Source organism: Canis lupus, chromosome 3, assembly GCF_011100685.1.
Source record: "Canis lupus familiaris isolate Mischka breed German Shepherd chromosome 3, alternate assembly UU_Cfam_GSD_1.0, whole genome shotgun sequence".
In the NCBI taxonomy this organism is placed as follows: domain Eukaryota; kingdom Metazoa; phylum Chordata; class Mammalia; order Carnivora; family Canidae; genus Canis; species Canis lupus.
Window position 1 is genome coordinate 37,668,923 of NC_049224.1, and position 21,537 is coordinate 37,690,459.

The 21,537-nt window shown below is 40.7% G+C and overlaps 2 protein-coding genes across 3 annotated transcripts in view; both read left to right on the forward strand.

Annotated features, from left to right (window-relative positions):
• Positions 1-21,537, forward strand: part of OTUD7A (OTU deubiquitinase 7A) — a 386,951-nt gene that overhangs the window by 137,454 nt on the left and 227,960 nt on the right. The window lies entirely within an intron of this gene.
• LOC607384 (pre-mRNA-splicing regulator WTAP-like) lies at positions 1,207-3,225 on the forward strand. The gene is made up of 3 exons (XM_038533682.1): positions 1,207-1,345; positions 1,955-2,405; positions 2,625-3,225. Exons 1-3 carry the CDS (start codon positions 1,207-1,209, stop codon positions 2,683-2,685), a joined length of 651 nt encoding a protein of 216 aa, XP_038389610.1. The 3' UTR covers positions 2,686-3,225.

A 21,537-nucleotide genomic window follows, 5' to 3' on the forward strand; every position in this document is an offset into this window, starting at 1 on the left:
TTTATTAAATGGACCACTCTTTTCCCTGGGAACCGAAATGCCACTTTGGGCATACATTTTTTTTTTATAATATATTGACTAGCTCATCATTGTGGTGAAGTAAACCCTCCCTTATTGCATTCTTAATTTTTTTTGTTTGCTATTAGAAACGTGTTAATAAATATAAAGAGTTTAGGACAGTGCCTCTTTTTTGTTTGCTACTAACCTAATTTTACTTAAATATTTTAACAATTATGGAAAATATTGAACATCTATATATGTATACAGAATAATATATTAAACCCCCATGAGCCCATCATTCAGTGTCCATAATTAGCAAGTAGTGGCCAGTCTTGACTTCACACTTCAAAATAGTTATATCCAATTCCCTAAAAGACATTAGAACTCTGATTGATATTGCCTTCCAGTTTTGCATGAGTTTTGAAAGAATTGGCATTTTTATGATGTCATACCCCCTTGCTGAAACACAATCAGCTTTTCCATTTTGGCCCATCTCCACACTCTGTGGCTTTCAGTCTTCTGCTAGATACTCTGGGTCTGAATAGCCTGCTGGTGTCTCCCCTTCTTCTGATTTTGTTTCCTCCACACATGACTGAGACTTGTGCCCTGAGTTCTTTTTCTGAGAGCGCTCAAACAGTATCTTGTCTACAGCTGATTCCCAAGGTGACAGTTCCAGCCATGACTTTTAATTTATTCAGCAGACGTGTGTTGAGCACTTGCTATGCCTGTGTGTTCTGCTTCATGCTGAAAAGATAGTGGTGAAAGGCAGATGCAATGTCTGCTCCCTGGTGAGTCAGTGGTACACTCAGGGTAGAGGGCAAGAGGCTGCTCTGACTTGGTCTATGCAGGCCAGGTGGGCTTCCTGGAAGAAGTAGTATTTAAGTTGAATTCTGAAGAGCTGGTAAGAATGTGCTGGGCAAAGGAGCAAGATGTGAATGTTGGAGGATAAAAGAGGATGTGGGTGGGAAAAATATCCTGTTCCCAAAGAACAAGTGGCCCATGATGAGTCTGGGAGGGAGCATCATCAAGTTCCATCCTTTCTGTGCTGGCCTCTGCTCTGAGCCCTTTGTGTTGACCTCATTTCACCCTCACAACAATCCAGAAAGGCAAAATATAAAGAAACTCACACAGGTCACCCACTTGGCCAGGTCTATGCAGCCAGCAGGATCATGAATCAGGTTTGAAACTTGCATTCAAGAGCCCACCATGGCAAGCCAAATGCTGTTGAGGAACCTTTCTCAGGAGACTGAACAGGTTATACTTTCCGTGTTTGTGCTGCTGTGCGAAGAAGCCATTCTGTTGTGTGTGCCAGCAGTTGCAAGGAGGACATGTGGGCTGCGGTTGGGTAGGGCTTATTGCAACCATAGCAAAACACATAAACTAATATCCAGAGGAAAATGCAGCCATGAAAATGGAATGTAACACTGAGAGTAAATTTCTGTGAGAAAAAGTGCCAGGAGAAAGAGGCAGGAAATGGAAAGAAAGACAAAATGCAGCCATTGGACTAATTCCACCTTTATTATTAATGCAACATTTTCCCACCATCTTTTATGAAGGACTGTGCCATAGCTGCAAGAGTCACCTTTATAAAATGAACCTGTTGAGAGCATGCTGGTTAGATCTGCTTTAGGAATTTGTGTAGCGACTTTTCCAGGTAAGCAGAGGGCACTTCTCCAAGAATCAACTTTTTGGTTATTTTAGCCATATGTTATGAATAGCTTTCTAACGTGAATTGTATGCCCCAGTGGCTTATTAAACTGAAGTTATGCAACTAAATTTATCCCCTCCTTGACATAAGTATGAAGCATGGCATAATTAAAAGCACATTTAGGGGGAGCGCGGGTGCTGCGGCGAGAGGAGGAGCGCGGGGGCCAGGGCGGCCTGGGCGGCGAGCGGGCAGCGGAGCCTCAGCCTATGTGACTGGGTGACGCCGGCGCGGCCTCCATCTGGAGAGGATTCAAGGTGACCAACGAGGAACCTCTTCCAAAAAAGGTTCGACTGAGTGAAACAGACATCAAAGTTATGGCACGAGAGGAGTTCATTCTAAGGTGGAAACAATATGAAGCATATGTCCAAGCTTTGGAGGGCAAGTACACAGATCTTAATTCTAATGATGGGTTAAGGGAGTCTGAAGAAAAACTAAAGCAACAACAAGAGTCTGCTCGCAGGGAAAGCATCCTTGTAATGCGACTAGAAACCAAGGAGCAAGAGGTGCAAGAGTGTACTACTCAAATCCAGTACCTCAAGCAAGTCCAGCAGCCTAGTGTTGCCCAACTGAGATCAACAATGGTAGACCCAGCGATCAACTTGTTTTTCCTCAAAATGAAAGGTGAACTAGAACAGACTAAAGACAACCTGGAACAAGCCCAAAATGAACTGAGTGCCTGGAAGTTTATGCCTGATAGGTAAACAGATCATACTCCCCAGTCAAGACTTCCCTGACAGTCCCACTGCGAGAAAGCTGTGGTGGGACAGCCAAGTACTCGTTTCCACACCAAGACTCTGACTTTTTGAGCCAAAAAAAGCCACATTCTTATACTATCCAGCTTGTAATGGTTAATGTAAAACTTACCAGATGAACCTTGTGTTTTAGCTTTTTTTTCTTCCCCCTCCCCTTGCTTCAGAGGCCTGATGGCATTGGACTCTACCGAAGAAGTGGCCACCTCCGAAAAATTCCCCTTCTAGAACATGTAGACACTTGAGAAATGTTTCTGTTTGAAGAAAATAGAGGGAGAAACAGAAGTCTTAAGTCTGTGGCACACTGTGTCTTCAGACAGTTTGGAGGAATGAAAACCTAGAGATTTAAAATCATGTATTGAACATGTAAAATTCCAGTAAAATGTAAAAATTGAATATGCATTGCTCTTAACCTTGAGCATAGTGACTTAGAGACACTGTATCTCAGGTTTGCCAATAAGACTGTGGACTTTGTGATTGTTGTTGAACTTCTGGGTCAAAACTCAAATGAGGTGAATTTTGCCTTTAAAGAGTTTATTCGCTAAGAACCAATTTAATAGTCACGAGAGAATCAAATAATAGATGTCAGTATAAGTAGTTCATATATTTAACCATTTAGTTTGGGGCTCTATATTACTTGATTGAGCCTTAAATCAATGTGGTTTTAATCAATGGTTTGTTCTTTGAATGGTTGCTAATGCTGTAGATAATCTTACTGAGGACTGTACAAACAAACATAAAGGTGTGGTATCAAACTTCAGGTTGAAACTGTTTGAAGCATTATAAACATTCATTTCACTACTAGATTGTATAAGGATATTGGCTGTGATGAGACTCACTGCGTTATTTTTTTCAATAGTGAAATTAAATCCCCATTCCATTCAACAGGCACATGTTGAAAGAGCATTGTCGTTGATGTTAATGGGGGAATGTGTTTCCTTCATTGTATTTGGGCCATTTGTATTGCACTCTTGATATTAAATTAAATGTGCCTTGAAAATAAATAAAAATAAATAAAAATAAATTAAAGCACATTTAACTAGGGGGCAGGATGAGCTATTTCAGCTGTGGCTCCCCCTTGGGCCATTCTGGGCATCTCTCAGACTCCTTTTTCTCACAGTTCTCTCCGGCCCAGGGGCCTGGAGTCCATTTCAACCCCATGCTGTGTACCAGTCAGGAATGACTTATTTCTATAACAGTACAATGTGTCTACACATAAAGAAAATGACCATAGGATATTGGCCATGGAGTGAGAGAGAGCCTAAAAGAATGATCTGTTTTTTGATACAATTTTAATATCAAAGAAGAAATTTCAGGGAAGATAGGAGGAGAGAGCCTGCCCTTCCCTGTCCCTGGCCTGGTTCACCTCCTTATCTCTGGGATTCTGCTCCTCCCAAAACTAGAGCATGTTCAAGAAAGGGTTACAGGAGGGGAAATGTCTGTGTCTATATGATTATGTGCTTATGTATTTTTTCATTGGGAATAATTTATCTTACTCTTCCTTAAATAGATTTTGTTGTTTAGGGCAGATTTAGGTACATAGCAAAATTGAGAACAAAGTATAGATCGTTCTTGCACCCTCTGCCCTCTCCCACACACATAGCATCCTGCATTATCAACATCCCCCACCAGATTGATGCATTTGTTACAATTATGAACCTTTGTTGTCACATCGTAATCTATCATTTACATTAGAGTTCACTCTTGGTGTTGCTGTTCATTCTACGCATTTGAACAAATGTGTAATGATATGTATCCACCATTATGTTGATTTATTTATTTTTTAATTTTTATTTATTTATGATAGTCACACAGAGAGAGAGAGAGAGGCAGAGACATAGGCAGAGGGAGAAGCAGGCTCCATGCACCGGGAGCCCGACGTGGGATTCGATCCCGGGTCTCCAGAATCGCGCCCTGGGCCAAAGGCAGGCGCTAAACCACTGCGCCACCCAGGGATCCCTGTATCCACCATTATGGTATCAATCGTAAAAATCCTCTGAGCTCTGTGTGTTGATCCTTTCTCCCCCAGCCCTACTCCTGGCAACTGATCTTTTTACTGTCTCCATAGTTTTGGCTTTTCCAGAATGCTGCATAGTTAGAAGCATACAGTGTGTAGCCTTTTCAGATTGGCTTCTTTTACTTAGCAATATGCATTTAAAGTTTTCTCCATGTCTTTTAGTAGTTTTATAGCTCATTTCTTTTTAGCTCTGAATAATATTCCATTGTCTAAATGTACCACAGTTTATTTATCCATTCACCTACTGAAGGCTGTCTTGGTTGCTTCCAAGTTTTGTCAGTTATGAATAAACTGCTATAAACATCTCTGCTTATCTTGCTTCTTTAAAATGCAAAATCAGAACACATCCCCAACTTCTGAATATGGAAAAACTCTGTAGATGTAATGTAAAAATGTAAAAAGGGATCTCCCTCGGAAAAGGATAAAAAGGGTGTGTGATCTAACTGCATTTGGCTAAAACATCAAATAGTAATGATATTTTTAAAAATATTTATTTATTTATTTATTTATTTATTTATTTATTTATTTGAAAGAGAGGACAGTGGGAGTAGGGCAGAGGGAGAGAGAGAATCCTCAAGTAGACTCTCTAGTAAGCACAGAGCCTGATACAGGGCTCAATCCCAGGACCCTGAGATCATGACCCTGAGCTAAAATCAAGAGCCAGTCACTAAACTTAGCTCAAAAAGGAAAATCATTAAAGGGCCACACTCAGTAAGCACCTATCCTAATCTGCTGTTCTGAGCATTCAGTGAACTCCCTTCTAGGTGTCCCTCAAATAGTAATGATATTTAAACTGTTAAGTTGATTTCTGGGGCTTGCATCATAGCTTGACCAAATGATGCCACATTATGCTATTCCAATAGCTTAATGTCACACACCTGCTTAAAACCTTAGGTTGTAGAGAAAATGTCAACCATTGGGGAAAAAGGGAATCCTAGATCCGTCCTAAGCATATTTTATATTTATATTTATGTATTTTATTTTTTCCTTTGACACTTCAGCAGCTTTGATCAAGGAGCCTCTTAATTCTTGTCTAGTGCAGAAAACATCACATGACAGAGCTTGAACGACATGTGAGCATCTCTACCCCTTCCTTCATCCCACTATCACCATCCTCCCCACAGACCCTGTGAGGCCCACTGTCTGCCTGCCACTGCTTGAGTGCTATGTGATGACAGCAGTTTTGTGACACACTGCCATGTGGGAGATGACACCAAGTTTTAGAAAGCCTAAGAATCCTGCCCTAGGTCACACAGTTAAGAAACTGCAGCATTGGGGTTGAGTCCAGGTCACCTCCTCCAAACCTGATCTGTACTGCCCCTTTGCAAGAGTTGTGCTTGACTTTACGCTATCTAGTGTGTTTGCTGCAGTATATGCTCCAGAACATAAAATTCCCTAATAGATGACTACAAAGTGAGCTGAATTTGAATTGCTATGCTTGCTGGAAGGTACACATTTCAGAGCCAAATACGTACAGGGTATTTTAAGCCTGGAAATGGACAGATGAACTCTCACAAGTAAGACCTGGTAGAGATCCACAGTAAGGCAGTAAGACAAGGAAAAGAGCCAGCATTAAAGGCAATAGATGGCAGGCACTCCAGAGAAGGAAAGAGAGTAGAATACCATACAGGGAGGCAAGAACTGTAAGGATGAAGGATTATATTGCACAGTCCAAGCTTCTATAACAAAACACCACAGACCAGGTGTTTAAAAATTAGACATTTGTTTTACAGTTTTGGAGACTGGGAGTTTGAGATCAGGGTGCATGGTCAGGTTCTGGTGAGAGTTAATTTCCTGGTTTGGAGATTCCACCTTCTTTCTGTGTCCTCGCATGGTGGACAGAGCTCATGAGGCCCCTGCCTCCTAAGATCATGAGGCCATTAGGATATCAACATGTGAATTTTGGGAGGACACAAAGATTTAGCCCAAGCAGAGATTGTTAGTATTATGGGGGAGTAAAGGAAAAATAAAGCATACATGAGACCTGGTGAAAGAAGTAAGGGTGGAAGACAACCAGCAGAGGGCTGAGGAATGTGCGAAGAAAGGGGGAAGGAATATAGAGCAGATGTGGATGGAAGGCTGTAACTGGAAGCATGGTTTATAAGAGCTGTGCTTCTGGGAGGGTGCTCAGGATCACAATCCTGGGGGAAGCAGATGAGCAGGCTTCTATCAGGAATGTGAGCAAGATAGGATTAAGGGTACAGAAAATGGGAGATTAAAGTCTGAAAGTGGAGAATGAAAATAAGACCCAATTTTAGCTGCACTTATTTTTGTTTGCTTGCTTCTCCAGGTGCCACATGGAATGTTCTTGGAGGTAAACTAGGTGTCAGATCTGTTACATTATTTTAGCTCGAAAAAGGAAAATCATTAAAGGGCCACACTCAGTAAGCACCTATCCTAACCCACTGTTCTGAACACTCAATGAACTGCCTTCCTGGGTAGTCTGAATCCAAGCTTCTCTGTCACATGACTCATGGTGACTATAACCAATTGTTGCTGACTTCAGTGAGTTATCTCCTCTTTCTCTTGACAGTCAATGTCAGAGCTGTGACATACGCCAGGCCCAGCAGTCCATATGTCTTGCTGAACTATGGGCCATCAGGGCTACAAAGTTCAGTTATCTATTTATGTGATAAACAGATATGTTAGTGCTTACTTGGCATTTTCTAGGTGTCTCTGTGCTAGGCATTGTGCCAGCTGCAGGGTTCCCAATGGAGATTAACAGATGTGGCCCAACTCTTCCAGGAGCTTCCAGTAAAATGAAGTATAAAGATACTAACACACACATACATGCACCTTGTTGCAATTAATGCGAAGCACAGTAAAGAGAAAAGTATGTTCTATGAGAAAAAACACATGGGACTTAATTTAGGTAATTGTCAGGGGAAATCTTTTAGCTAGTGACATAGGACCTGAAGGGTGTGTATGAGTCAGTACAGGAAGGCTGGCAAGCAAGGAGGAAGAGTACTCAGAGAGGGTGAGTTCCTCAGGAGGAAGAGTACTCAGAGAAAAGAAAGGTGGGGGTGGGGAGAAACATAATGGATGAAGGACAGTAGTGTAGAATGAGATGGAGAGGGAGGCAGGGTTAGAACACAAGTGGACCTAGGTTATGGAGGGGAGCTTCTGTTTTTATTTTATAGGTAAAATTCTACTTTGGAATTTAAGGTGAGGGAAATGCATGATCCAATTTAAAAGATCATGAAGGTTGCTATGTAGAGAATGGATTGGGGTGGGAAGCAAGAGCAGAAGCAGGAGATCATCCCAGCTGTTCTGTGCTGGGTCCCTGGGGCAGATGGGTAGAAATTAAGAAGAAAATAAGTAGATGGATTTAAGGTCATTTGAAGGTAGAAATCCCATCATTAAATTGTAGACTTTACATGAGTCATGGATTAAAAACTTCACTGATTATAGAGAAAGAGGACCAAGAATGCTTCCAGCATCCTGGCTTGATCAACTTAAATATATGGGAAAAAGCCTTCACAAATGGGGGAAAAAAATGGAGGAGAGGCCAATCCAATGAGGAGAGTGGAATGTGTTTATGGTCTCATTATGTTTGAGGTAACTGAGATATTCAAGTGAGATGTCACATAGGTGGTCAGATCCACAAGACTGAAGTGAAATTCAGAAGATAGTTCAGGGCTGGAAATATAAATTTGGGGATTGTTGGCATTTGGATGGTATTTCAAGACATGGGTGCTGACAACATCTATGGAGAAAGTGTGAGCAAGAGCTCAGAGTGAGGCTCCAAGGAATGTGTCATTTACAGGTCAGAGATCTGTGGAAGAGCCAGCAAAGATCGAGAAGGGGAGGCTGAGAATTATTCGGAAATCAAAAGAGCTAGTGTTATGGAGACAATAAGGGAGAATATTCAAGGAAAGTTTCATCAAAGGTATTGAGCACTACACACAGATCTAATAAAATGAGGAATGAAAGCCCATGGGATTAGAAATGTGCCCAACCTGTGGGTCTTAGCAAGAACAGTCTTGGAGGAATGGCCCTAACTGAAGCCACTTGGCATCAGATTGGGAAATGAATGAGAGATATAAGATCCATATTGAATGGAAGGTCTGTAACCAAGGCAAGTGGAAAAAAAGAATAAGGAGGGTAGATTATCTAGTAGTTATCAAAGTTTCAAATTAATAGTGACTATAAGTATATGGTATTCATGTGTGGGACAGGCACCACAGAACTGGAGAGCCTAAAAATGGACTTATGTGTATGCAGGAGCTTACAAAACAGAGGCAGCCCTACAGCGCAGATGGAGTTCTCTTGTGGGAGTATGGGAAAAGTAGAAATATGAGGGTGGGATGGAGGGATGAACCCACCAAGAGTATGGAATACCTTGATGGGAGATTATAGATGGTCAAGATATTGTGCTAAAGGTGAGGAAATGATGGACTTAAGACCTAATAGGGAAGCAGGCAAGCACTTGGAGCTAGCATGGTATTCCTGGAGGCTGCCCAAGATGGCATGGCCCTGACACACAGCCTCCCATCTCCATGAGAGTTGACCTCACCATTCTGATTACGAGTCAAAATAAGCTTGATGGGCAAGTGGAGATTTCAGACCTTTCCCATGTCTCTTGATATAATGTACTGAGGCAGGCAAGTGTGTTTTTCTGTGTCTGTTGCCATTTTTTATCTTGGATTTAGGCAGTTTTTCCCAGAAAATGGTTCCCACTGCAAAGTATTAACAAAGAGAGCCTTGACGTGCCACCATCAGCTCTCACATTCATATTTCCTCCATATTTGCTCTTGGCTGGTGGGTACCATGACTCATTGCAACTACTGGGACTGCCAGTGATGTTTCCTGGTAACTTAGGGGTCTTCCATGAGCAGTGCCCTCAAGAGCGTATTCCTTGATGGCTATATGTCTTAGGAAAGTGGCTGGTTTCAGTTTTCACTTGCTTCCCAACTGTGATTGTTGAAGAAGGTTAATAATAATGTATGATAACATCATTTTCAATTTTTGCATTTTCTGTTATATATAATCTACCTTTATTTTTTCCTTCTTTCCTTTTTTTTCTAATTACACTGTACAGGTTATTATTTTTAATTATTACATTTGTTCTAGCCTTGCTACTTATGTAAGGAAAGAAAATATAAACACTTTTTTTCAGTGTGTGTGTGTGTTAACATTTTCAAAGGTCTTTTTTATATTAGGCAATATTGGTCCATTTAAGAGTAAAATTCAGGAGACAAGGACAATGCTTTTTTTCAGTTTTAAGAATCCAGGCTAATGCAAGCACCATGCAGGAGTGAAGTATGGTGTCCTGGAGAGGTGTTAAATTGGAGAATTTTAATTTGGAAGACACTGGTGCACAAATGATATTTCAGGAGACAAGATTACCGAGGAGAAGAGTGCAGATAGAGAAGAAAAAGGAGCTCAAGATGGAAAAAAAAAAAAGTTTCTAGCCCAAGGGGTGTGGACTGAGCTAAATGAGATTATAAATCTGAAAATCATCAGTATAGAGATACTTGAAGCCCTGGAAATGAATGGAAATACTTAGTATATCAATTAACTAAGTTAGGTACAGTAACAAACAGCCCCCAAATCTCAGAGGCTTTACCCACAGAGGTTTATTTTCAAGCTTACTGCATGTCACTCTCATGCAGGCTGACAAACCAGCTGCCATCTGGAATGTCACCAGACTTGGTGGCAGGGAGGAAGGGAAGGACTACAGAATTGAGGACCAGCAATGATATGTATTGATTCAGAATTACATACATCACCTCACCTCATGTTTCATTGGCCAAGAAAGTTTTATATATATCTTCCATGAATAGCCTTAGGGAAGCCAGGAAGTACAATTCTTCTGAGTGCCCAGAAGCAGAAGAAACTCAGATATTAGTGAACAGTATTTTTTTATTGGAATTCAATTTGCCAACATACAGCTTGTCACCCAGTGCTCATCCCGTCAAGTGCCCACCTCAGTGCCCGTCACCCAGTCACCCCAACCCCCCGCCCACCTCCCTTTCCGCTATCTCTTGTTCATTTCCCAGAGTTAGGATTCTCTCATGTTCTGTCATCCACACTGATATTTTCACTCATTTTTTCTCCTTTCCCCTTTATTCCCTATTAGTGAACAGTTTTAATGTCCACCACAGCCACCTTTCTGGTCACCAAATATTTAATTCAGTTTTTTCACACAAATATCAAATGTAGTTGCAACCCATGAGAGACAACTCTAATGTCTCATTAACTTCAAAGTCAGGGGGTTTTGTTTTTAATTTTTGCATTTGCATAATTAATTAATGTAAAATACGTATAATTTTTCAGCATCGCAAACAGAAATCTACATGATGTCCATCCAGTAGTTGCTTTGTAAGATCCAGATACTGCTTCTCTTACTCTGAAGACCTGTGGACTAAAAAGACAAATTAGCTGGCACCCTGCAACCCCTGCACACACACACAATCACATAACTGCACATAATACACACACATACAACCACATGTATCACATTAAACCACATACATACACACACCTCCCCACACTCCTCATACATAGCGGTGGAAGAGAAGAGCAACCACTTTGAGCACTCCTAAAATGAGGGGAAGATGGCAGTCACTGGCCATAGAAATTCTAAATTTCCACTGGGCACAGGCTGTGAAGACCCCTTACCTGGTCCCAGTGCTTCCCAGTTATGCCATCTCCTATTCTCCTGGTGTTTGCTCCTCCTTTTTTTGAGAAGACAACATTGAAAATTATGGCCTCCTTGGGGTTGGCAGCTGTGTATGGATCAGCCTTAGAACAACCATAATCCATAGAATATTTCTTCAGGGAAAGTCAGTCACTCCATTCCCTTTGGTCTTATGACCAAGGATGGTCGATGTTGCCATCCGTGTCCCTGTCTTATGACTGTAGAAGATACTATCTTAGGTGTTCACAGGTAACCATCTACCTTAGCTTCTACATGAGTTCTCATTCTGTGAGCAACAGAAACTGAATCTCAGTTCCTTGAAGCCCTCATCTGCCCCATTAAACTCCTACCACCCACTCTTTGTTTTAGGATTGCATCAAAAGCATATTTAGCATATTTAGTATATGATAACTGTGGTATTTTAAATCAGTGATGAAAAGGTCGACCATGTAGCTACATGTAGTAACACTTAGTTACCCATATGGAAGCAATTCACAACCTAAATCTCTTATACCTATAAATGTTCATTCCAGATGTATTAAGGTATGAGCATTTGGGAGGGAAACACTGCAAGAACAATTAAAAAGAAATCTCAGAGAATAGCCCTTATATTGGGGGAAGGGCTTTCTAAGCAAGCCACAAAATTTACAAATATAGAAGAGAAACAATGTGGATTTTATTTAATTAAATTTTCTACTTTCATGGGTGAAAGTGATCATAAAAAGAGGAAAAGATAACCAATGATGAGAAATTAATTTAAAATTTATTAATTTTTATTAATTTTTTATTTTATTATTTTGATATTTTTATTATTTATTTATTTAAAATAAAAATTTAATATCCATAATACACAGAGTGCCTCAAATCAATAAGAAAAATAAATCAGTAAAAGATATATACAGGCAGTTCACAGAAGAAGTAAAAATGGCCTGTGAACAAGTGAAAAGTGTATCAGTCTGTGAGTAATCAGAAAAGTGAAATTTAAAAAAACTTGGAGGTGCCACATTTCATTCACCTAGTTGGCAAATATCTAAAAGATTGAAGATGCCCAGTCTTGACAAGGGTGTGGGAGACAGACACTCACATGGTTCGTGGGTAGTGGTATATAAGTTGGCATATGATTTTTTTTTAATTTTAGTGAAATTTACCTTTTCCAGTTTTTTTGAGGTCTAATTGACATATAACATTGTATAAGGCATACAATGCTTATGTATGTATGTATGTATATATTGCTGTATGTATATATTGTGAATGATCACCATAGTAAATTTAATTAACACCCATCACCTCACACAGTTAAATATTCTTTTTCCATGTTATTCACAAAGGACCATGTGCAAGTGTCTATCTAATTTAACTTCTAATTCCATTTTAACAACCACGTCTACTTTAAGGAATCTTTCCTACAGCCATTTCTGCCTATGCAGGCCAAGATACCCGAACAGGGGTCCCCGTTTCACTCTTGTTTTGTAATAAGACAAAGCCCAAGGCAAGGAAAGAGCTCAGTGAATCAGGTACATTTACACAGTGGAAACTTATGTGGCCAGCGGGTAGGAAACGAATTAGCTCTGTCTGCTAGCATAGGAAAACAGCCATGGTTATGAGAAACAAGCCACCCAAGACTATATAACATGATCTTAATTATATTCTTGATAGTTAATTATATGCTTGTAAAGGAAAGATCCAGAAGGACATAGGACCCAGATTTCTTTCTGCAAGGCTGATCACTTAGCTGAAGTTCCAGCCACCCTGCCATGATGTCATACAAGTGACGGGGGGAGTGTAGATTCAGGTGGTGGTCAGTTGTGTCCTCAGTAACACTGGTACTGCCATCAAAGGTAAATTGTGCTGTGCAGGCCAACCTGAGGGATCTGAGAGGAGAAGGCAGCTGACCTGGCTTCCTGGCCTCCCCCAGCTGCTCCAGCCTCTGATGCTTTAGTCATCTTGGCCTCCTGGTCCTTGCTTCCTTGCCTGCTTTCCCCCCTCACTGGCCTGCCTTCCATGGTTAGATTCACTGTCCCATTAAGATAAGCCAGCTCCCTCTTTAGCAGCACTAAAGAACTTCTCAGGGTCAATGACAAGGAGCATCTTTTCCTTCTCTCTTCTCATCTATGCTGCTGTCAAGGAGAGCTAGGGGCTGGGGTCACAGCTGCCAGGACAGTCAGATCAGGAATCCAGAGCATCATAAACAACAGCCAGCTAAAGCCCTGGATCCTTCGTGTGTGGTCCTGTCCCTAGGATGTAATTTTATGTTGCCTGGACCTGTTTTGTCATCGGTAAGGTCAGGAGTGGACAAGGTGGAACTGGGGTCCTTTTAACCTGACCATCCTGTAGCCCCCACATGGCTCCTCAGCAGCCCAACACCCACAGCTGCTGGCTGACTTTGCATGGGCTCCTTAGAGGTTTCCTCTATCATCAGGGGTGGACCATGGCTTAGGAACATTTTTACTTTGTGCCCTCACATAGTTTTTTACACACGTAATTGTGTGTGTGTGTGTGATTTAGGTGATTAAATAAAAATTAACCACAAGGAATAGTAACAAATTTGTTCCCCATAGTATGTCTGGGCTAAATGCCCAGGGTCCATGCAAGGAAGGATGAGGTTTCACCCTCAGGTTGAGGCCAGCCATTTTGCTCTGCCAACTGTTTACACACCCAGATCCTAATCTCTTCTTCTTCAATTATGTATTCATTCACTCAGTTAGTCAACATATTTTTATTGAGCATATACTTCAAGTCACATGTGAGGAATCTGATGAGAGATACACCAGCCATGACCTGAGGTTTGATGTGGAGGCTGATGTGCAGAGCATTTGCCTTTACTTCTGTATCACAGGCAAGCTGTGTACAACAGCTGTTGCTTGGCTTCTCTGTGGGAGAATCACATGATTTTTTCAATATCTTTCATTAATTTAATATAAAATTTAGCTTTATGGGCAGAAAAAGGAAACCAAATAATGGTCACATCGATTTATAAATCATTACCTTACTTTGTGTTAGACAAAATTCTTAGTGTCTTTCACAAATGAGTAGTAAGGTTTTTTTACTTGATTTTCAACTTTTGTTATTGAGAAATTCTTTCAGAGGCTAACTGTGGGTGAAAATTGTGCCCTGAGGGAGGAAAGCACAAATGGAATATTGATATAGAAAGGAATAGGAACATGAAAATGGAGGAAATTACCTGTGGCCACTTATTTTGACAATATAGGACAAATGTGGCTGCCCAAAGGCTCTGTGCTCTTACAAAGTTAGCATTGAAACAGCATTGACTTTGCCTTCACTTAAACTTAAGGATATTCTAATACTTTCTCCCCCCATAGTAAAAACATCACAGAACTCCATGTCCTCATGGAAATTATGTTCTAATGGGGGAAATGGACAAAAAATACATGTGAGTAATGTATAAATTGTGAGTGATCAATGCAGAGAACAAAGATATGAAGCAGCGAAGACCCCACAGGCGGGAATTAGCATTTAGACAAAGGGTCTAGGGAGCCCTCCCCAGGAGGTGATTGTAAGGAGGATCTGGAGCAAGAGAGGAGGGAGATGGGGGCAAGAGAGGGATGTCTGTCCCAGGAAGAAGAAACATCCAGGACGAGTAAGGCTGGTGGGGAGAGATGAGGAGAAAGCAGATGGGATCAGAGGGGAATCAAACACAATGTCATCAGAAGCATTATCGGGCCTTACTTATAGGACTTCGGCTTTTTCTCTAAGTAAAATGGGACATCATTGGAGGGTCTTAAGCAGGGGGACTTGATCCAACTTGTAGTTTTGTTTTGTTTTGTTTTTTAAATAAATTTATTTTTTATTGGTGTTCAATTTACCAACATACAGAATAACACCCAGTGCTCATCCCATCAAGTGCCCCCCTCAGTGCCCGTCACCCAATCACCCCCCCGCCTTCCTCCCCTTCCACCACCCCTAGTTCGTTTCCCAGAGTTAGCAGTCTTTATGTTCTGTCTCCCTTTCTGATATTTCCCACAAATTTCTTCTCCCTTCCCTTCTATTCCCTTTCACTATTATTTATATTCCCCAAATGAATGAGAATATATAACGTTTGTCCTTCTCCGATTGATTCCATCCACATTGAAGCAAATGGTGGGTATTTGTCATTTCTAATGGCTGAGGAATATTCCATTGTGTACACAGACCACATCTCCTTTATCCATTCATCTTTCGATGGACACCGAGGCTCCTTCCACAGTTTGGCTATTGTGGACATTGCTGCTATAAACATTGGGATGCAGGTGTCCCGGTGTTTCATTGCATCTGAATCTTCGGGGTAAATCCCCAACAGTGCAATTGCTGGGTCGTAGGGCAGGTCTATTTTTAACTGTTTGAGGAACCTCCACACAGTTTTCCAGAGTGGCTGCACCAGTTCACATTCCCACCAACAGTGTAAGAGGGTTCCCTTTTCTCCGCATCCTCTCCAACATTTGTTGTTTCCTGCCTTGCTATTTTTCCCCATTCTCACTGGTGTGAGGTGGTATCTCATTGTGGTTTTGATTTGTATTTCCCTGATGGCAAGTGATGCAGAGCATTTTCTCATGTGCATGTTGGCCATGTCTATGTCTTCCTCTGTGAGATTTCTGTTCATGTCTTTTGCCCATTTCATGATTGCATTGTTTGTTTCTTTGGTGTTGAGTTTAAGAAGTTCTTTATAGATCTTGGAAACTAGCCCTTATCTGATTCGTCATTTGCAAATATCTTCTCCCATTCTGTAGGTTGTCTTTTAGTTTTGTTGACTGTATCCTTTGCTGTGCAAAAGCTTCTTATCTTGATGAAGTCCCAATAGTTCATTTTTGCTTTTGTTTCTTTTGCCTTCATAGATGTATCTTGCAAGAAGTTGCTGTGGCCGAGTTCAAAAAGGGTGTTGCCTGTGTTCTCCTCTAGGATTTTGATGGAATCTTGTCTCACATTTAGATCTTTCATCCATTTGGAGTTTATCTTTGTGTATGGTGCAAGAGAGTGGTCTAGTTTCATTCTTCTGCATGTGGATGTCCATTTTCCCAGCACCATTTATTGAAGAGACTGTCTTTCTTCCAATGGATAGTCTTTCCTCCTTTATCGAATATTAGTTGACCATAAAGTTGAGGGTCCACTTCTGGGTTCTCTATTCTGTTCCATTGATCTATGTGTCTGTTTTTGTGCCAGTACCACACTGTCTTGATGACCACAGCTTTGTAGTACAACCTGAAATCTGGCATTGTGATGCCCCCAGATATGGTTTTCTTTTTTAAAATTCCCCTGGCTATTCGGGGTCTTTTCTGATTCCACACAAATCTTAAAATAATTTGTTCTAACTCTCTGAAGAAAGTCCATGGTATTTTGATAGGGATTGCATTAAACGTGTAAATTGCCCTGGGTAACATTGACATTTTCGCAATATTAATTCTGCCAACTTGTAGTTATCAAAGTCCCTGTGGCTGCTGTTTTGAAACTAGAAGTCAGCCTTTCTGAGCAGGGAGACTAGGGAGAAGATGGTTGCAATAAATAATGTAGATGAGAAAAGATGAGGATAGAGGCAGGGGGATCGGTGAGAAGAAGGCAGATCAGTGTTCAAATTGTTTTTAGAACCCAACAGAACTTGTCAGATGGCCGGATGTGGAGTGGGAAAGAAAAAGTTCACACTGACTCCTACAGTTTTTGGCCAAAAGAAAGGGAAACCTGGGCTTGCCCTGAACAGAGACAGGACAGAGACAGGAAGATTCCAGGAGGGTTGATTTGGAAAGATATCAGACTCTCTGAAGCTGAGTGTAGGATGTGTTTCTTTGAAATGTATGTTACTCATCCAAGTTATTAAGGAAGGGAAAATCCTGGGACCAAAACTGAAGAAGAAATTTAAAACATCATGCCCCAAGTCTCAGCATATGAAGTAATGAATGCAAATCATAGAGAGAGACTAATCTGGCTTTCTAAGTAACTTCAAGTGACAGGAAAAAATTTAGCAAGGATATGGAAGATTTCAACAACAAAGTTATGAGACTTAATCTAATATACAGAACCCTGTAGAATTACAGGTTGTGTAGAATAAAAGAATTTCCACTATCGTTTTGTTTTGCCCTAGTCACTTACTCAGCAAACATTTATTTATTAAGCACCTCATATGGACCTGTTAGGTTCTTCACAGAGGTAAGAAAGAAATTTAAGTCACAAACCCCACTGCTTAAGCCTACACAAGTGGGCAGGTAGCGAGATCAAAGAGAAGAATGGAGATATTGAAGTCATAGCAAGATTTGAGAAGGGAGGGTAAGAGAAGTTGGGGAAACTGGCTAATAGGAATTATCCAGCAAAGAAATAGGACCATGAGAAGAGAGTCAAAGAAGCATACTGTGTTCATGTAACTGAAGCTTCAGGAAAAAACACATCGTGGACACTGTGACAGTTTGAGCCTCAAACTAATTATAATAGCAATAGGTTACTACTTATTAAATAGGTAAGTATTCTTAGTAAAGAAAAATGCTTATGTCTATACTAATATAAATAAATGAGTAAATAGGAAGGGGGTAAGGAAAAGCTTTCTCTTATAGTAGAATACCAGTTAATAAGTGTAGAAGAAAGAAAGGAACTAGGAAATCACTATTTGACAACCACCAAAGTTTTAATTGTTGTAGGCAAAAATATCACTGAATGCTAAACCAGTGGGGGCAAATTCAATGAGATGTAGAGTATTTACAGTGTCTGCATGCGAGCTAATATTAATTACAAATGAAGATATAGTAACATTATAGGGGAGGAACCAGATAGGCATCCTCTTATGTGAGAGTCCAAAATTGGCATCATGAGTGATGAGCCCAAATAGAGCCCAGTAGGCGTCAGGTGTCTCCTGGTGCTTGGGCACACTGGGAGCAGAGCATCACTTCTGTCCTATTCCTGCCAGAAATGTACAATGACTCTAATCATCAGTCATCACAGGACAGATCCAAATGGAGGGACATTCCATACCTAAGTAGGATGTCAAGGTCATGAAATGAAAAGCTGAGAAACTGTTTCAGATTTTTATTTTTTTAAACATTTATTTTTTAAGATTTTATTTATTCATGAGAGACACAGAGAGAAAGAGAGACAGAGACACAGGCAGAGGGAGAAGCAGGGGACTCGATGTTTCAGATTTTTAAAAACTAGGTTAAACACATACACATGAAATAAATGTGAGATCCTAGACCAGAAAACAAATGTTTTGCAACAAAGGACATTGTTGCAACAGTGGGTGAAACTTCAGTAGGGTCTTTAGGTTAGATTCATATGTAGAAGAGATGATAAAATAAATGTAACACTTTAACATTTGGAGTGTTTAGCTGTATTGAGGTAAGTGGGAATTCTTTGTACTATTTTTGCAACTTTTTTGTATGTCTGGATTATTTCAAATGTAAAAAAAAACTTAAATGAAGTAGAGAATATTAAATCAAAGAAGGCCATTTGCACCCATCACACTGACTTATTTTACCATCTTCAAAGTTCATAGTTCATGTGAAATGGTGTAGGCACCTGGTGGCCTTCAGAGGGAAGTAACCTGATTAGATTTCTCTGTGTCCATATGTACAGATTTTACAAAGTGCATCACAGGCAACATGCCATTTGGAAACATCTTCATTTTTTAGATAACTTATAATGTCTGAAAATGTTCCACTGAAGTCAGTAGACCAGATTTCCTAACAATGTTCCTCTTTGCTGGGTACTCATGTTGCTTCCTGTGTGTCCTTGAGATGCAGTGGTGAAGGTCTTTGAGCACCATCAGAGCGAACCTCCTTTCTTTCCTGTAGGACATTCTCATGGCGTTCTTGCTGGTCCCAGTGTATGCATTTTGCTGGTCTTTGCTCCTTTCTGCCCTGCTTCTTTCTGTGAGGGTTGTGCCCATTCACATTTCATGCACCATTGTATAGTCCATTTTCTTTGATTGCCAGTGCATCTCAACAGTGTAATATTCCAGACCACAGAGTGAAGGTGTTAATACAAACTGCATTATTGAAATAATTAAGCAGTATTTTTTTAAAGATTTATTTATTTACTTGAGAGGGAGAGACAGAGAGAGATACAGAGAGAGCACACAGTGGGAGAGGCAGAGGGAAGGGAGACAAGTAGACTCCTCACTGAGTGGGAAGCCTGACACAGGGCTGAATCCAAGAACCTTGAGATCATGACCTGAGCAAAAATCAAAAGTTCGACGCTTAACCAACTGTGCCACCAATCACCCCTAATTAAGCAATATTTTTTTAATTAGGTCAGAATAGTTACCAGTAAACCTTTTTTTTTTTTTTTTAAGATTCCAACCTATTTCAAAGAAAGCATAAAAGCAAGAGAGCATGAGTAGAGGGAGGGGCAGAGGGAGAGGGAGAAGCAGACTCCCTACCAAGCAGGAAGCCCTACGAGGGGGGCTCAATCCCAAGACCCCAGGATCATGAGTAGAGCCAAAGGTAGACACTTAACTCACTGAGCCACCCACATGCCCCACCAGTAAACCTTTTTAAATGCTTTTCCTTGGGTTGTTTCTTGGGTTTCTGATGAGAAAAAAAAAAAAAAAGAAAGAAAAGAAAAATGATTGGTTTCATTTTCATAACATTTTTTACAATTATATAACTTCTTTACAAACCAGTATGCACTGCAGTAGTGTGTTTGTCTCACTCCATCACTAAAATGGGGGCAGTGTCTTATCTCAGTGCCCCCTCAGTATGTAGCACACTGCCGAGCCAGAAAGAGCTCAGTGCAGTTTTGTTGAAATGGCAATGAACTCTTCGAGAAAGGCTCACTTTGGAGTTCAAGAGGCAATACTCAGGTGTAAATCAGAGGAATACATTGAATGGTTAGTTGCCTTTATAATTTTCATTAACCTACTCCTTCAGCACACTTGTACTGAGCAGCTTTCACATACCCTGAACTGTGCTATATACCAGGGAGACAAAATAGGCAAATTCCCAGAATATAAATCCTCCAGAGGGCACATATACATGCTGGATGGACAGATGAATGGATGGCTGGGTAATGTTATTACAGATTATGTAGAAGTAGTCATTGGTGTGGTAATAAAATAAAGGGGAAGGCAGTTTAGACAAGAGTAAAGAAGGCTTCTCAGCAGTGGTGATGCAGATGCTTGGAATGAAAGGAAGAACATGGGATGCGCTGGGAAAGCTCTTCTAGCAAAGCCATTCACAGGTGCTGGAAAGGGTGTGGAAAGTACCCCCGCATGTGTGGGAAACAGACCAGGACAGCCCTGGTGCCAGGTAAGCCTGGAGAGGTGGGCACAGCAGGTGGTGCAGAACACACAAAGATATTAAAAGCTGAGAAACAGTCTTGAGTTTTTTCCAGTGCAGTGGGAAGCTATTGGTGGGCTTTAAGCAGGGAATTCTGTAATATAATTTGTATCTTTTAAAGATCTGTCTAGGGATGGTAGAAAGGGAGGTGGGCGGGGGGTGGGGGTGACTGGGTGATGGGTACCGAGGGGGGCACTTGATGGGATGAGCACTGGGTGTTATTCTATATGTTGGCAAATTGAACACCAATAAAAAATAAATTAAAAAAAATAAAGATCTGTCTGGTGTTGGGAAGGAGGAATTGGAGGAAGATGCAGACTGTGGTTTGCTGATGTGGATAAAAGTGTTCAGACTGAGTGAAATGATCAATAGCATGCTAGCAAATGTCCAGCCATGTGCCAGGAAGGCTGTTTTTCAAAAAAGTGTGTAGACAGAAGTTGGATTGGAGAAGTCCTTCATGAACCTGTTTAGTAGGTTTACATAAGGACTCTTTTACAGTCCACAGATTTTTATTGCCCATCATTTTTATTAAAGTATAATATACCTACAGAAAAACACACATCAAAATATACAGCCTCATGAGTTATGGAAATGCAAATATCCCTTTGTAATCACCACTCAGACCAAAAAACAGCTCATTATCTGCATCCATTCTGCCCCCCTGTGTTTTTTCCCCATCACTCCCTTTTTTCTCAGTCCACTCTATCTACTATTGTGATTTCCAGTCTGTAGGTTATTTGTAAACTTCACATGATGAATGAAATAGTATATTGCATGTAGCGCCAGGTCATTCGTTCATATAATGCTACTCATATATACTCTTTGTCGATTTGTGTATGTATGCCAATTTATCCATTCTATTATTGGTGTTCATTTGGGTTGCTTCTAGTTCTTAGCTCTGTGAGTAGTATGCTGCTATGAAGATACTTCCCATACACTTTAGTGTACATGTGGATACATTGTGGGTGAGTATGTACCAAGTACTGAAATTGCTGGTCATATAGGGTATATGTGTGATCAGTTTTGGCAGATACTTCCAAATAATCTTCCATAAGTGTTGAACCAGTTACAATCTCACAAGCCCTAGAGGAAGATCAAATTGCTTCACATCTTCACTAACACTTGGTATTTTTTGTTTTAGTAATTTTAGATATGGCAGGTATCTAATTGTG

Coding starts and splice junctions, on each gene's coding strand:
- LOC607384 (XM_038533682.1), top strand. CDS start 1,207: ATGGCAAGCCAAATGCTGTTGAGGAACCTTTCTCAGGAGACTGAACAG. Junction 1,346..1,954: donor GACATGTGGGCTGCGGTTGG/GTAGGGCTTATT, acceptor CCATCTGGAGAG/GATTCAAGGTGACCAACGAG. Junction 2,406..2,624: donor TGGAAGTTTATGCCTGATAG/GTAAACAGATCA, acceptor CCCTTGCTTCAG/AGGCCTGATGGCATTGGACT.